Raw genomic sequence first — 17,393 nt, forward strand, 5'->3', positions numbered from 1 at the left:
TGCTCATTGCTTTGCTCTCTATGGAATGCTCAGCTTGCTTTCTTATACAAGCCAGGTGCTTAAGGGTGGAACCACCCATGGTGGGCTTGGCCCTCCTGCATTATCATTAATAAAGAAAATGTCCCACTGACATGCTCACAGGCCAATCTGATAGAGGCAATTCTTCAAGTTCTTCCTTCCTAGGCAATTCTAGTGTTTGTCAAGTTGACAAAACCTAACCAGCACAAGAAGCTAACATTCGTTAAGTCATTTTCCAATAATTTTGGACACCTGTCTTTAGCAGTTACTTCAGTAAGAACTGACACAAACAAATAATCGTAACTCAATATGGTAAGGAAATGTATCACCTAAGTGTCATTAGAACAGAGAGAAGACAAAGAGGAAATCTGCTGGCAAAATTAAGAAGTTTAAAGAAGGGTGGACTTTTAGTTGGATCCTAAAAATGAATTAGTTTTTCATGAAAAAAAGTGAAAGAATAGTAATATGCAAAGATACACGTCTGGGTTAGAATGAGAATGGCCCCCATAGGCTCATATATTTGAATGTTTGACCCCCCAGATGGTAGAACTGTTTGGGATGGTGTGGTAGTTTGAACGAAAATTACCCTCAACGGCAGTGGCACTATTGGGAGGTACGGCTTTGTTGGAGTAGGTATTGTCTCATTGGAGGAAGTGTGTCACTATGGAGGCAGGCTTTGAGGTCTCATATATGCTCAAGCTTTGCTCAGTGTGATACTCAGACCATTTCCTGTTGCCTGAAAGGTGTAGGACTCTCAGTGACTTCTCTAGTATCATGTCTGCCTGCACACCACTATGTCCCATCATGATGATGATGGACTGAATCTGGGAACTTTAAGCCACCTCACTTAAATATTTTCCTTTATAAGAGTTGCTGTAGTTATGGTGTCTCTTCACAGCAACAGGAACTCTGACTAAGACAGATGGATTATGAATTGTGGGCTTATTGGAGGTGGTGTGTCACTGAGGCTGGGCTTTGAGGATTTACAAACCCACACCATTACTATTTAGCTGAACTTCCCATCCCTCTTTCTCTTTCTTCTCTCTGTGTGTCATGCCTGTGGATGTAAGATCTCAGCTACTGCTCCAGTACCATGCCAGCCCGCCTGCTGCCATGCTTTCTGTCATGCCATAATGATCACAGACTCTAACCCTCTGTGACTGTGAACCCCAGCAAATTCCAGTCTAACTTACTTTAGACATGGTTGTCTCTCTGCAGCAATAGAAAAGTAATAAAGACAATGCACGATGAAACAAAAATACATGGTGTGTGTGAAGACCAGAAAAATTTCAGTTAAGGTTCTATTAGTGGGCAAGATGTTTGAAAGGTGTATCCTCTTAGAATTTACCTAGAGACTTAAGCATTTGTCAATTCCAAATAATAATAATAATAACAATAATAATAATAATAATAATTACTGAAATTTCTCTTAACTTGAAGTTGGGCCTATTAGGTCATTAAGATGCAGAGAAAGATAATGGGGTATCCTTAACTTGAAAGGATTTGAATATGTGATGTCTGAATCACAAAGAAACTGGAACCAAGAAAAACGGTACAAAAACATGTAACTGTGTGATATGAGTTTCTAAAGCACATAAAGTAATAAACAGAAGTATTGGAAATCTGGCTACATGCAGGTAACTATGGAACAGCCTGTGTGCATGAGACCATCTGACAGCACAGAAGAACCCAGAATTCTTACACCTGGGAGGCTGCTCTAGTGATAAAGGTGGTAACCAAAGGGACACGGGACGAGAAGGTCAGGCAGAGGAAGCAGCTGAGGACAGCTGTAAAAAATTGCCCAACATGCCACAAGGGAGAGGAATGTGGGCACAGCATGCGTTGTTTTTTAATGGACTGAAATATCCCAAGTCCTAGAAGCTTAGGAAATGAACTAGGAAGGATCACCATGAAGCGGGGGGGGGGGGGGGCATGAAAATATGCTCAATAGTATGAAAATATGTTTACAATCTATTGGGTCATATGATTCCTTCCTGCACAACTGCTGGAATTTAGATTTATGAAGAAATGGATCACCTAGGAAGAGGATGTATCAGATATCTTTTGGCACAGACAATTTTATCATAGGGATGTGTGAGTGGGAAGTGTCGGGTGAAAAGTGATTTGTGTTAGCTTACTGAGAATGGGAGGGGAGAAGTGACGTGCTTGCATGCAAGCATGAGCATCTGGGTTCCACTATCAGAATTCATTTAAAATACTGATGTGGTGCCCAACACTTGTAATTCCAGTGCTGGGGAAATGGAGGCAGGAGGAACCCTGGTGGTCAATAGCTAAGTATTCCTGCTCCAGACCCAGTGAGAGACTCCATTTCAAAAAGCAACATGGACTGTTCCTGAGGAATGGAAGGAGAACTAAGATGGTCCTTGGGCCTACCATATACATGTGTATGAGTGCACACACACACACACACACACACACACACACACACACACACACACCAGCAGCAGAATGAATGAATACCTCAATAACTGACCTGCTTAAAGACTGAAAGGCCTCAGACAAAAATTTTTAAAAATCACCCCTTCAGAACTGTGAAAATCAGAGATCAGACAAGGACTTAAAACAATTCAAAGAACAGTTATTTAAGAACATGTCCACAAGAAACACCCACTGGTGCAAGCATTAGTGACACCAATACTATAGGGTAAGAAGTCACTATTTTTTTTTAATTGGTTTTAAGGACTAGTTCATGAGACAGCATGCAAACTGACCCTGTTAATGAGGGCAAGAACCTAGGATGAGTTAGGTCATGAGCCCAGGGGGAAACGTGCTACCGTTATTCTGTTAAATGAGTACAGCTACAAAATTACTCCTGATAACATTGCTATGCCGGTAGACTGATGGCTCACTTAACCCTCATTGGAGAAGCTCTTTTTCTTGCAATAGGTAGCACTTCCTACGGAGACTTACAAATGGACAATGGGAAGAGAGGGAGAGACTTTGAAGCACTTAGCCCCAAATTGTCTTTATCGCACCTCTTCCTCAGTGAAACCCCGTTTCCAGGACACATTGTTGCAGGTTTACATATGAACTCATGGAGTCTGTGACAGAAAGACCTTCACAAGGTCAATCAAGACAAAAATCCACCATGGAGAAAAGGAAGTGGTCACAGAGTCCCACTTTAACAGGAAGCTACGGACAGCTGCTGAGAGAGCGGGAAATCCGTTTGCTTCAGTTGGGGGACAGTGGTCCATCAACATACTCCAGGGCAGCTCATGCTCTGCAGCAGTTGACTAACACAAAATGGACACTATGTTTTCTGGTATGTGTTCTTTCTGTTACCGTTTTTTAAGAGAGAAAGAATTTGAAGTTGGGTTGGTGTGGCAGGATCTAGGAGAAGGAGGATGGGGAATGAATGCAATCAAAATACATTATATAAAGTTTTTTAAATTAAAAAAAAAGAACATGGTGCTTGATCTCTATAATATTTTTTTGTCATTTCACATAATTTTATCCCCCCTTTCCTTTTAATTCCAAGGCAGTCTCCAAAACAGCAGCAGTAGCTATAAAATCCAGTAACCAACAAAGAAGGCAAACAGATCAGAAAGCTCCTCAAAAAAGATCCTATGTTTCAAGCACTGCCACTATTTGGCCTGCCTGACAGTGCTGTAGAAAAACCTTTTTGTGTGTGTGGATTTGTCATTATTTGATCTGTCATAAAGATTACTCATTGGGTAAAGCCATATTCCAAGGGTATTAGTACAGAGTAATTAGTGGCACATGGTCAAGATTCTAGCTGCCCGGCTGGCATAGTGCTATCAGCTATGCTAAACAAATGCTTTCTCAAAACTAGAGAGAGACTTAAGAATGAACTATGTTGAGTCAGAAGTTCTTTGAGACCAAGATTGGAAAAACACAGGAACAAATAGCCAAACTAATGGAAACACATGAATTATGAACCAAAAGCTGTGGAGCCCCCAACTGGATCAGACCATCTGGATAAGTGAGACAATTGAATAGCTTGAACTGTTTGGGAGGCACCCAGGCAGTGGGACCTGGACCTGTCCTTAGTGCATGAGCTGGCTGTTTGGAGCCTGGGGCTTACAAAGGGACACATGCTCTGCCTGGAAGGAGGGATCTGGACCTGCCTGTACTGAATCCACCAGGTTGAATTGAATCCCCAGGGGAGTCTTGGCCCTGGAAGAGATGGGGATAGAGGGGAGGGGCTGGGGAAAAGGTGGGGATGGGGCGGGAGCAGGGAGGACAGGGGAACCCATGGCTGATATGTAAAATTAAAACACAAATATAATAAATTTTTAAAAAGGAGGAAAAAAAAGAAGTTCTTGTAGTTCCCAGGCAATGATCTACAAGGCAACATACATGTGTGCAAGAGTATGGGCTCCTGGGGAAGACGAGGTATTCAAATCATGTCATGCCTCTCACCTGGTTAAGGTGTTAATACGGGAGGTAATGACTAAGGCAGAACTGGACATTTCCCAAGCAAACCATGATTCAGCACTCTCACAATCACTCAGCAAAGGCAGATTAACTTTTCAAAATGTGCACTGGCTGATCACTGAGTTATCAAGCAGAGGACATAGGTACTGAATACAGTGAGGAATAGAGGGTTTACAGAATGTGTCTCCCAAAGTCATGAAGGCAACAAAAAGCCGCTGAAATTGCATCCATAGCAGACAGCAACAACAGCCAAAACTGCAGAAATCTGAGTTAGCCCATTGGGACTCTGAATGAGATGTCCCCTTACAAGACTTGGGGATTTGAATACCTAGTCCCTAGTTGGTGGCTGTTTACAGAGGATGGGAAGGTTTGGACACTGGGATCAACCTTTGAGGTTTCAAAAGACTTACTCAATTTTGAGTTAAGTCTACCAGCTTGTTGCTTGTGGATGAAGATGTAAGTGCTGAGCTGTTACTCCAGCATCATGCTTGACCACCTACCTGCTGCCCTGCTCCCCACTGTGGGAGTGATGGACTCTTATACTTCAAGAACTAGAAGTCTAAAATAAACTCTTCCTTTTAAAAGTTGCTTTGGGCCTAGTGCCTTTTCACAGCAATAGATAAGTAACTAAGACAGTACACTATATTATTTTCTATGTACACTGCTCAATAATTATCACACATACAGATAAATAAGAAAGTATGGATCACATATAAGAAAAAGACCCAATAGAAGCTCTCTGGTAAAGTCTACAAAAATACTTTAAAATGGATATTAAAATATTTTCAAAAGCTAAAAGGAATTATTTTTTAATTAGAAGAAAGCATGAGGAAAACTCTCAACAATAAAGGAATAATAATTATAAAAATAAGAACCAAATAGAATTTTAGAGTTTAGAATTACTACTGAAAGTTGGTCCAGCTAGTGTGGTTAGCATTGACCAAGACTCAGGAATGAAACACTCACCACAAGAGTTCAACCACAGGTATAATTGGCTAGAAGAAAGAATAAAAAACCCCAAAGGTATATCAGCTGAAATTATTCAGGCATAGAACAGTAAGAAAAAATAAGAAATGAGCACAATTTCAAAATGCCAAACACAACCCAACAAAATGGAAAAAAATGTACCTCAAGGACATCATAACAAAGTTATAATTTAAATTATACAATGGAAAAAATATTTGCAAATCATTTATCTGACAACAAACTTACCTTGGAATATGAAAATAACATAAAACAACAAGAATGCAATCTGATTTAAAAACAAGTAGAATATCAAAATAGACATTACATTAATGAAGATGAATAAATGAATAATAAGATGTAAAGATATTTAACATCATTAGAGATCAGGTAAATGTGATTTAAAATCATAATGCCCTACATGTTCAGCCTATTAGCATGGCTATAAAGAGAGGAGAGGTGGGGAGGAAGTGCAAAAAGTAGCGGAGGGGAAACTGTAATCAAAATATATTGTATGAAAAAAGTCAATTTTCAACAAAAACAATATGGAGAAAGGCAATCATAAATGTTGATAAGAATGTAGTGGAACTGAGACCCTTGTGTGTATATATATATATATATATGTATATGTATACATATATATATGTATATGTATATATATAAATTTATGATGTAGGCATGATGTATATATGATTAATACATATATATGTATCACAGCAATGACACTCCTAGTCATATAGTAAAGAGGAACAAATACTCAAAGGGAATAAGAATATAACCATGCACAATACAACATTCATAATAAATAATAACTCCAGTGAGAAAGATCAAATATCTATCTACAGATAAACAAAATGTGGCATGTCATACCCATGTAATTGAAAATTTCCAGCATGAGAGGAGTAATGAAGAAGAGGCACATAGATGAGCCTTGAGACTTGATCTTAAGTGGGAAAAGTCAAACAAAATGTGTCCCTTTTCTGACACATTTCTTTACTCCATTGGTAAGTACCATGCGTAACTGGAAAACCAGAGACTGGAAGTTTACATGCACCAGGGCTTCAGTATCACAAATATGTAACTATGCTAGAACCAATCACACTGAGCCATAAACTTTCAAATGACAAATTACAGCCTAAAAATAAATTTCAATATTACTGCTAAGACAAATTGTGTGTGTGTGTGTGTGTGTGTGTGTTTTAACAATTAAATCCTATTGAATATTTTAAAAACACAATAATACTGACTGGTCACCGAGGAAACTACATTGCATTCTATTTCTATCTTTTAATGAAGGAAGGATCAGGGCTGGAGAGATGGCTTGGGAGGTAAGAGTGCTGGCTATTCTACCTGAGGACTTGGGTTTGATTCCCAGCACCCACATGGCAGCTCACAACTGTCTGTAACTCCAGTCTCAGGGGATTTGGCAACTTCTTCTGGCCTCTGTGGACACTGAATGCATATGGTGCACTGACACATAGGCAAGCACTCATAAATATAAAATAAAAATAGATAAAAATCTCAAAACAAGAAATAACACTGTAGAAACAAAAGAAAGGAGAAATCTGGGCTAGGACCACAAAGGAATGGAAGGAATAAAAATGTGACTTTCCTATAGAAGCAGTCTTGTTGCAAACACATTCGCTCCTCTCCTTTGTATTCTTGAGACAGCAAAGGTCTAAATGCCAAAAATATTGACTTTTCTGTGACGAATAGAATAACTTTACTAACCTGCTCTCTGAAAATTCTGAAAAATCACTCTGAAGTTCAAACTTGTACAGAACTTCTCCAATTAGATAGCCATTTGAAAATGCCTTTGCAAATGACTTGGGACCTGAATTTTAAAACATTGAAATAAAATAGTAAATTATAGTGTGATGTATGTAATCAAACCAGCATAACTGAGCATGCACACACCATGTCCTGAATATATTTACAGAAACATCTTTTAATAACCAATGTAAAATGTTTAACAATAGACATTAAGCTCCCCAAAGATAAACCAGTAGTTGATGGTAAACAAAATTTTAAAAGAAGTAGAATTTTTTTATAATCAACATTAAACAAAACACAATACAATTAATAAGTAACCTTAATCTAAAACAACTGTCAAGGTATTCTATGAAACTGTGCTCTAAATATATAAGCAATGTCTTCAACCTATAGGGATAGTCCATTCTGTCTAATTGAGATGCAATCTAATTTTTTTAAAGATATATTTAATTTGACCCGTAAAGTAATGGGAAATGTACTAAAATCATCCATATTCTTAAAAATAATCCTTAATGGACACAATAGGAATCTTGTCTCATGGTTCAGACAGGTCAACACTGTCCAGCTGATGTGCAATGAAATGATGGCAGTACCTCAGAATGGAGTTCTCAAAAGAAATAAAGATAGCTAAGAAATTTTTTAAATGTGTTCAACATCCTTAATAATTAGTGCAACGCAAATTAAAACAACTTTGAGATTTCATCTTTCTGCAGTTAGAATGCTTAAGGTCAACAAAATGACTTACAACAAATGCTGATGAGGACATGGGGAATGATGAACCCTTGGTTATTGTTGGTGAGACTGCAGGTTGGCACAGCCACTGGGTAAAATGGTGCAGAAAATCCTCAGAAAATCCAAGAATATATCTGCCATATGACCTAACTATACCATTCCCTGGTATATTCCTGAAGGATTCCACATCCTATTCTAGGAAATTTTTCATCAATCTATTCACAATAGACTAGGAAATGGAAACCACCTAAATGTCCTTCAGATAATGAATAGATGATGAAAACTTGGTACATATAGACAATATTCTATTCAGCTGTAGAGAAACCTGAAATTATGGGATTTGCAGGTAAATGGATGAAACTGGAAACTATTACACAGAGACAAGCCAGATACAGGAAAACAAATATCACATGTTCTTAATTATTCTTTCTTTAAAAATGTCCTTAAGTATAGATGCAAAGAGGTTGGTAGTAGGGGAATGAGACATGTTGCTCTCAAAGGCCTCACTCATGGAACTCTATGCCAACCTAAGTATTTTTATATCTGACCCCAGCACACAATTTTATATAAAAATTTCTTGATATTTGTTCTTATAGTACTTAATCTGAATGACATTCCAATTTTATGGTGATTCAACATCATAATACCTTTTCTTTATGGACATTTCCTCTAAAGTGGCAAGTCTGGCACTCATTAGTGTCCTTAAGCAAACTTGCTCTCAAGAGACCAGTTTGACTGTTGTTTTAAAGCTATTCATCACAGAACACATTCAAAGTTTGTAGATTTGGGTTCCCAATCAGTCCCATCTGCCCTTGAAAATGTTTCCTTAAGGAGTGGACACCTCTAGGATGATAATTCATAATTCATATTACGTATTACCTCCATGAAATAAGCCTGTCCTTCATAACCAAGGGACCCACTGTCCTTAACTTAACATGGCAATACTTGTGATGCCATCAAAGAACCTTGTGATGATTGGCATGATCTTTCATTAAATGAAAGTGCCATCTGATGTGATTCTTTGATTATCTAAAGCTAATAAAACTCCAAGGCTTACCTCCTTATTAGGACAGACTGTGCTAACATTTCCTCCTATACTGTTGTTACTTTCTATGCCCTTGAAGATCTCCTGATGCACCAGAGATGTTCCCTGGTTCTGCTGCCACCACTATCCTCCGTGGCTATTCTATCTCTACTGCTAATTGCGTCTTTCTATTCAGTTTCCTCACTAGCCTTTTCTGTAATCCATCCCTATTCTCTTAGTTTTCTAGGAAGCCATTTGACCTAGACCCATTGTCAGACTGTAGCTCTATCTTTCTTCCAGGTCCTAGCTATTTGGGGTTTGGGTTCAATGTTTAAGCACACTGCTTTCTGTTCAGAAGCCATTGCTCTGTCTCCTCCCTTGACTGCTGCCCTCTGTAATTTGTCCCGTGTTTGTTTAAGCCAATCCATTGCTTGGAATTCAGCCCATAAATAACTAGGATATAGATTAATAGTATTCTGTCACCCTTGATACAGCAGATAAATGGTCAGTAGAAAAGTATTTGCTACAAACATGATTTGTTTAAAAATACTCATAATCCACTTGCTCTGAAATGACACAGAATATTAATTATGCAACTCCAATATAGATAAAATAGAGGTGTTTATGGCACAAAATCAAAGAAGGAGTAATCAGTTATTTATCTTTCTGTCAGAATAATTCATAATAAAAACAATATAAAACGTTGGTCAACAGGTTTTCATGCATAAAGTACTTCAGATTTATCGTGTCAGCATGAAGGATTACATTGAAAAAATACATTAAATGGTAAGATCAACAAAGAAGTTAGTACAAAATGGAAAAAACAGGAAAGAATACGTGCAAACAATGAGGCAAAGGAAGGAAAAGGGAAGAAAAGCATGGACATTAGGGATATGTAGATTAAAAGGGAGCAATGTCTTATCAATTCATTCCACATTGTTCTCTTAATCTACATACCCCTACAAGACATAACAAGCCAAAGAGAAAAGGAGCAATGTAAGTAAAGGGTAGCTCAGGGATAGGCATAGTAAGAAAAACAGGGAAAGCATTTCTCCTTTTAGTTTTATTGTGCTTTTTTCCTCCCATTCAGTATCACTAAGCAGTATGACTAATTCCATAGTAACCACCTCCATGACTTAATTGTACTACCAGTTGTCATTTCCAATGTGAGGAAGTGACAAGTTCACTCCAGGACAGTGGACAGCAAATAGTATAAGAAATGTGTAAGGAGCACTACTCATCTTTGAGACAATTTATTTTCATCTGGGATTGAGGTTGCTTAGCAGAAACTCAGCCCTACCCACAACCATGCAAACCATAGGTCTGGTGCTCATCACTGAAACTGACATGTGATAAAATCTTTAATGTCATCCTCTGTGATAGGTCTGTTATGCTCCAGCAGCAGGTGAGATGGCCTGTGTGCTTCTCTATTAACGTGGACCAATGCTCATTCGAGAAAACACTTAAAGCCATCCACAATCCAAAGTGGTAGCGAAGGATGTGGAAGAAGGGGCTTTGTTTTATTTCTGGTCTGTGTACATGTCACTTAACCTTACCTAATTGAACGTCCATAGTGTTTTAAAAGAGGAAGAATGGACCCTGGTCCATAAAGAATTATTTGAGAATTATATGAGATATTGCACATATAGTGCCTGGAGTCATGACTGACTCACAGTGTGCTCAGAGGTGATTTTATTATCATGATTACACTCTTCTAAAAAGATGGGTCATGTTAGCTGTACAGTCTCCACACTGAGTAACAGATCTTCAATGGTGATGTTGCATGAACACTTCTCAAAAGGGCATTTCAATGTCCAGAAAGCAAATATTTGACACTGCCCTGAAACCCGATGACAGCTCACTGTAGTGCCAGGTATAAAACTGTCACCATTCTTGTCGAGCATATAAAATCAGTTGATTTGTACAGAGAAATATTGACTGTTTGCACTCAATAAGATAAATAAACACTAAAAAGGCCCATAACACTTCCCATTAGATATTTCAACCAAATAAATAAAGAACAAATTTCAGACAATTCTGGCTTAGAGATTGTAGATAAAAGATCAAAAACCATGTCACAGACCAGCCTGGTCTACCAAGTGAGTTCTAGGAAAGGCGCAAAGCTACACAGGGAAACCCTGTCTCGAAAAACCAAAAACCAAACCAACCAAACAAAAAACCCCATGTCACTTTATGTTTAGTGGCATTTGATCCCTTATGACAGGAGGAAAGATCCTGTCTACATCTCAAGTGCATGTTTTAAAATCAAGCAAATTTATTTTCCTTTGAAAGAGATAAAGGTCACTGCTGGCAGCTGGAAAATGGCCCATTTCTAAGAGGCTTTCGCATTACTCAGAGCTGGCCAGCACTCACGGAAAGACCTTGGCCTGCTTGCATTGAGCACAACCAATTTCAGAGCATACTAACTGCAGATAAGACTCGTTCGTGGTCCCAGTGGATCAAACAACACGCCCACTGTAATTATGTCTAAACTAAAACAAAACCAAGAACTGTCCGGGACATGAAGGGGACTGAACATCCCTAATCTGACTAGTATTAGTGATGGCCAACTTCTCACTGATCACTGTCTACCCTGCTTGCTTCTCCCTGTTGCTAGGTATGTCGTGAAGCAATAAAATCGGAGAATTTCCTAGTTTTTGAGAGGGTCAGACTCAGCATAAAACACCATTTCCAGGAACCCTCCTCAACAACATTCAATGGGAGCCCAAATACTTCCTAATACCCTCACAGAGAGCCTGCACACATTCTTGCCTTGCAAGCACTCAATAAGTCTGCTTCAGATAGCTGTAGCTGTGTCCTGTGGCTTTTGCCTCGAGTGGCTTGACCAATTTCCCTTCAAATGACAAAAATGGTTGACCTTTATAATTTTCTTCATGGAAGGAAGGTTTCATCAGAATTTCAAGGTTTATATTGGAAATAAAATCTTAATTTCTATGTTATAGAATTTCAATTATGAAAATACCTGGCATCATTATTTTCATGAAACTCTGGTCTTAAAGCATTAGTTCTGGTTTACATAAGGCTGGCTGGTTTTTACACTTGCTATATTGATATTTACCATAGCTAGTGAAAGGATTCTGTGTTTTAATAAAGGAAAATGCTGCTTAGCAGCTAGAAAATACAGATATATTGTTTTCTATCAGAAGAGATATGGTTTTTAATGACCCTGACAATGAAACATCAGAAAAATATGTGCTTTGTAAAAGAGGAAGGGAATCTAGAGACAGCCAGTTTAATGTCCTACCCGGACAACTGTAAACCAAGCTCTAATCAGATATGACTTAATTTATGTATTAATACACCAAGGAAGAAATAAATGATTGCTTGTCATTTTCATTTTATGTTACTTCAGCAGAACAACACAAAGCTGCTGTGGATATCGCTCTGTATAAATAAAGTGCTGATTGGCCAGTAGCCAGGCAGGAAGGATAGGGTAGGCGGGACAAGGAGGAGGAGAATTATGGGAAGTGGAAGGCTGAGGAGACACGGCCAGCCACCATGACAAGAAAGAGATAAGGTACTGGAAAGCCAGGAGCCATGTGGCAAAGTATAGATTAATAGAAATGGGCTAAATATAAGAGTAAGAGCTAGACAATGGTAGGCCTGAGCTAATGGCCAAGCAGTTTAAATAATATGAATGTCTGTGTGTTTATTTTACAAATGGGTTGTTGGACTAACAGGGCTTGGTGGCACCTGGAGAGAAGATCTCCAACTACACAAAGCATTCACTGGTTTAAAGTCTTTTCTCAAATTTCTAAAAGTGAGAAAGTTCAGTACCAAGATGTCAGAACCTGGCAAAGGCCTTTTGGCTGCATCCCAACATGGTACAAGGTGCAAGTACAGGTGAGTATGTAAGGCGAACACAGATAGAGCGCAAGTTTATTGTCTCATCAGGATGCCACACCAACAGTGTTACTGTGAGCACCATCAGGAAGGGAATTACATTTTAGCCTAAGTTTTGGCAGGGACTGTCAAAATGTGACAAGGCCTGAGATTCATTTTCAGATCTAAAATCATATTATTTTACAATATGGTAAGATCACAATATATCATAAAATATGTATTCAGTAGGACTATTTATACAGCGCCATTTTAAAAAGTAAAACTGGAGATTAAAATGAAATAAACCTATGAAAGTATCTAAATAAAGTATAACCAGCTGAGCATGGTGGTGCAGGTCAATAATCCCAGCACTCAGGGGCTGAGACAGATGGATTGCCATGTGTTCTAGGCTATCTAAGGCAGGGATAGTAGATTATGTCTCAAAAGCCACCCAAGTGAACAATAACGCATGCCCATAAAATTGAAGGCAATTCTCAAGAACTATTAATATTCAACATAGAAAGACTAAATTGAGCCTTTGGGAAACCCAGCTATTAATAATAAACAAGGAGCTTAGAATATTTCATAAAACACAAAGTTGAACTATTTAATTAAAAACCATGTGAACAATATTCTTTGTGAACAATGGGTGACAATGCAATGGTGTGCTCTAATAAGAGGAGAATTTACAGTGATTGAAATTTCAGGGGCTTTGAGCTGAAGAAGGAAACGCGAGAATACTTTTAAATATTGTGTCGTCCTCAGATATTGTGGGGGTGGGAAGTATGAAGCAAATATAATCTAATCCCATTTTAATCAATATATTGACAAAATGTGTCCATCAGAAACATAATAAAAACCAAACATCAGCTTCGTTTGAGGATTGTCTGATACTAGATCATTCTAACTGACAACAAGCAATTTGATCTATAAATGTGTTTTCCTCTGAGTGTGCCAGGCAAACAAAGTTATGGATCCTATTAATTTTCTAATAATACTTAGTTTGATGGCCTTCTCCCCATAAGAAACTGTCACCCCATAATATAAAATCTATGATGATTAGCATCAGAGAATTCCTAAGAATTTCCTTATATTAATAAAACTGAGCTTGCTAACTCACAATGCTAGAAAACGCTGAAATAAAGCTTACTGAGTATCTAGCAGATGTCAGACATGGTTGTCACTAGCTATCATCAATGATAACCTGCCATCTTCTCAAATACACATTAGTTATTATTTCTCTAGCGCAAAATAATAGGGTCTAAAGATTATTATTCCCATTTCAGATTTCAAGACATAAAGGTATTTATTTCCTGAATGCAGCTTTCTCTTTAATATGCCTTGATAGTATGAATGATAATGTTTATGACCATGGAAGATATTAAAATACACATAATAAGTTTACTTAGATCTTTCAATTTACCCATGGTCAAAGTTCAAGAGACATGCACTATTAGCTATGATTCTCTTTATGATTAATCTGATCTATACAAATAATTTGAAGCTGTATATCTTCCTTAGGGTTACTATTGCTATGATGAAACACAATGACCAACAGCAAGGTGGGGAGGAAAGGGTTTATTTGACATATGCTTCCATATCCATAGTCCCTCACTGAAGGATGTCAGGAAAGGAATTCAAGCAGGATGGGAACCTAGAGGCAGGAGCTGATGCAAAGTCCACAGAGGGTGTTTGCTTCCTGGCTTGCTTCCCATGTCTTGCTCAGCCTACTTTTCCTCCCTCCTTCCCTCCCTCTCTCCCTCCCTCCCTTCCCTTCCTTCTTTCCTTCCTCCCTCCCTTCCTTCTTCCCTTCCTCCCTTCCTTCCTTCCTTCTCTCCCCCTCCCCTCTCTCTCTTTCTCCTTTCCTTTCTTTCTTTTTAAATTCATCTATTTATTTTACACCCTGGTCTCAGCTTTCCCACCATCCTCCCTCCCAGTCCCTCTTCCTATTGCCCCTCCTCTCAATCGCTTCCTCTTCCAACTCCATGCAGGAAAGGCAGATCTCCTGAGTATTGATTTAAAAAAAAAAGATGGCATATCAAGTTGCAGTAAGACTAAGCAACAGGAAAAGGGCAGTTCAGGCTACTTATCTGCTACTGCTAGGAGTCTAGGCTGAGGTCCTTCCTACAGACTCCTGGGTAATTTCCCTGTACCAGGCTTCTGCCAACCACCAAATGTCCACCAGCAGTCTCCCTCAGCACTCTCCCCCCACTTAACCTCTCCAACCTGATTGATCACTCATGTTCCTATCCCACCTGTCCTCAGTCCACTCATGAAATCTCTTTTATTTCCCCTTCCCAGGAAGATCTGGGTGTCCCCACATGAACCTTCCTTGTTACCTAGTCTCTCTAGATCTCTCAATTGTAACATAGTTATCCTTTATTTTACAGCTAATATCGACTTATTATGAGTGTATGAGTGAGTACACACCATGTTTGTCTTTATCAGTCTGGGTTACCTCACTCAGGATGATTTTTTCTAGTTCATCTATTTGCTTTCAAATTTTCTAGTTTGTTTTTAACACCTGAGTAATACTCCGTTGCATAAATGTACCACATTTTCTTTATCCATTGCTACTTAGAGGGACATCTAGGTTCTTTGCAGGTTCTGGCTATTACAAATAAAGCTGCTATGAACATAGGTGGTCAAGTCTCCTTGTGATTATAATTGAGCCTTGGGTATATGCCCAAGAGTAGTATAGCTGGGTCTTGTGGTAGGTTGATTCTGTTTCCTGAGGAACTGCCACAGCCACACTGACTTCCAAAGTCAGCCAGCTTTCTTACAGAACCCAGTATCTCCAGCCCAGGGATGGCCCCACCCACAATAGACTTGGCCCTCCCACATCAATCACTAAGAAAGAAAATACCCTGGGAGCCTGCATGGGACCGAAGTAGGCCCTATCAATGGGGTGAGAGTTGCGTGGCTTGATGTGTTTGTGGTCCCCTGGCAATGGGACCAGGACTTATCCTGGGAACACAAATTGGCTTTTTAGACCCCATTCCCATGCCTTACTCAGCCTTGATACAGGGGCGAGGGGCTAGGACCATCCTCAACATAGTATAACAGCCTGTGTTGACTACCCAAGGGAGGCTTTATCCTCTAGGAGGAGGAGATGGGGGTGGGTAAGGGGTGGGTGGGGGTAGCGGGAGAAGAGGAGGGAGGGAGAACAGGGGTTGATATGTAAAAGGAAAAAAATTAATAAAAAAATTATATATTAAAAGAAAAAGAAAAGAAAATCCCCAACAGGCTTGCCTATAGCCAGATCTTATGCAGACACTTTCAAGGTTGAGGCTACCTTCTCTCCACTGATTCTAGCTTGTGCAAAGTTGATATAAAACTAGCCAACAGGGCATATGTCAATTATGGAGAATGCTCTGTTACAAAATTCTGATGCTCATTTGCTCTTAAGAAAATTTCACAAATGTCTTATAAAAGAGAGGCAATGTTTATGTTGTAGAGGAACTGAGTGTGGTATTGGGGAGATGGCTCAGTGGGTAAAGTACTTGCTGTGAACCCATAAGAACATAAATTTACAACCCCAGCACCCATGGGAAAAGTTTGGGATTTTGATATGTGTCTGTTACCCCAGTACCTGATATGCAGACAGCTTGTACCCTGGAACACACTAGCCAATCAGTTTATCCAAAACAAACTCAGGTTTAGTGAGAAATTATATCTAAAAAAAATGGGATGAAGAACATAGAGGAAGAGACCTGATGATATACACCTCTTCTGTTTATATGTGTGCATATAGGCATACACACATACATACACAAATACACTACACAATAATAAATAAATAAATACCTCACAGAGGACTTTTAGCAGATTTTTCAGTAATATTATTCTATGCCACTGATTTTAAATGAGAAAACCAATTCTTAGAGTGGATGGCAATTAACACAGAGACCTACAACTAGACAATATGGAGAGTGAGAGATTTTGGAGGCTTCAGCCATAAATGAGATATCTGTATCAAATTCCTCCCTTTAAGACTCAGGGATCAATGCTGATGAAGAGATTGAAAGATTGTAAGGGCCAGAGGTGATGGAAGACTTGAGGCTACTAGCATTTACCAGACACAACAGCACTGAGGCACATATAAACTTGAAACTGACAGCATGTACATGAACTGTACAAGGTCAAGCCAGACAAAAAGCCCAGCATGAGGAAGAGAAGGGGACACAAATTTCACCCTTAGCCAAGACACTGTTTGTAACTGAGAGCTGGGACAGGGATCCATAGTTTTCTTCAATGGAGTGACACTGGTTATATCAATCACAATTGAGGGCAAGCCTCATGCTCAATTATATCTGGTCAACACTAAAGGGATTACATGGTGTGTGTGTGTGTGTGTGTGTGTGTGTGTGTGTGTGTGTGTGTGTGTGTGTGTGTAAGTATGCATACACACACTTTGTTTTGTTTTTGTTATAAGCAATAACATGAAGTAGACAGGGAAAGGGTATGGGAGGAGTTGGGGAAGGGGAAGGGAAAGAATATAATCAAAAGAGTTCATATGAAAAAATAAAATAAAATATTGATAATTAAATTGATGGCCATAATAATAAATTTCCATTATTAAAAAAAAACTAATTCTTGAATTCCAGTTTATCATTTTGGA

At 38.8% G+C, this 17,393-nt stretch overlaps 1 protein-coding gene across 1 annotated transcript in view; it reads right to left on the minus strand.

Moving 5' to 3' along the window:
- Spef2 (sperm flagellar 2) overlaps nucleotides 1–17,393 on the minus strand; it is a 171,975-nt gene that overhangs the window by 150,834 nt on the left and 3,748 nt on the right. The window contains exon 2 of the mRNA XM_036206928.1: nucleotides 7,132–7,234. Coding sequence (XP_036062821.1) covers nucleotides 7,132–7,234 — 103 coding nt within the window. The remainder of the gene's footprint in view (nucleotides 1–7,131; nucleotides 7,235–17,393) is intronic.

The sequence above is a fragment of the Onychomys torridus genome, chromosome 15 (assembly GCF_903995425.1).
Source record: "Onychomys torridus chromosome 15, mOncTor1.1, whole genome shotgun sequence".
Lineage (NCBI taxonomy): Eukaryota > Metazoa > Chordata > Mammalia > Rodentia > Cricetidae > Onychomys > Onychomys torridus.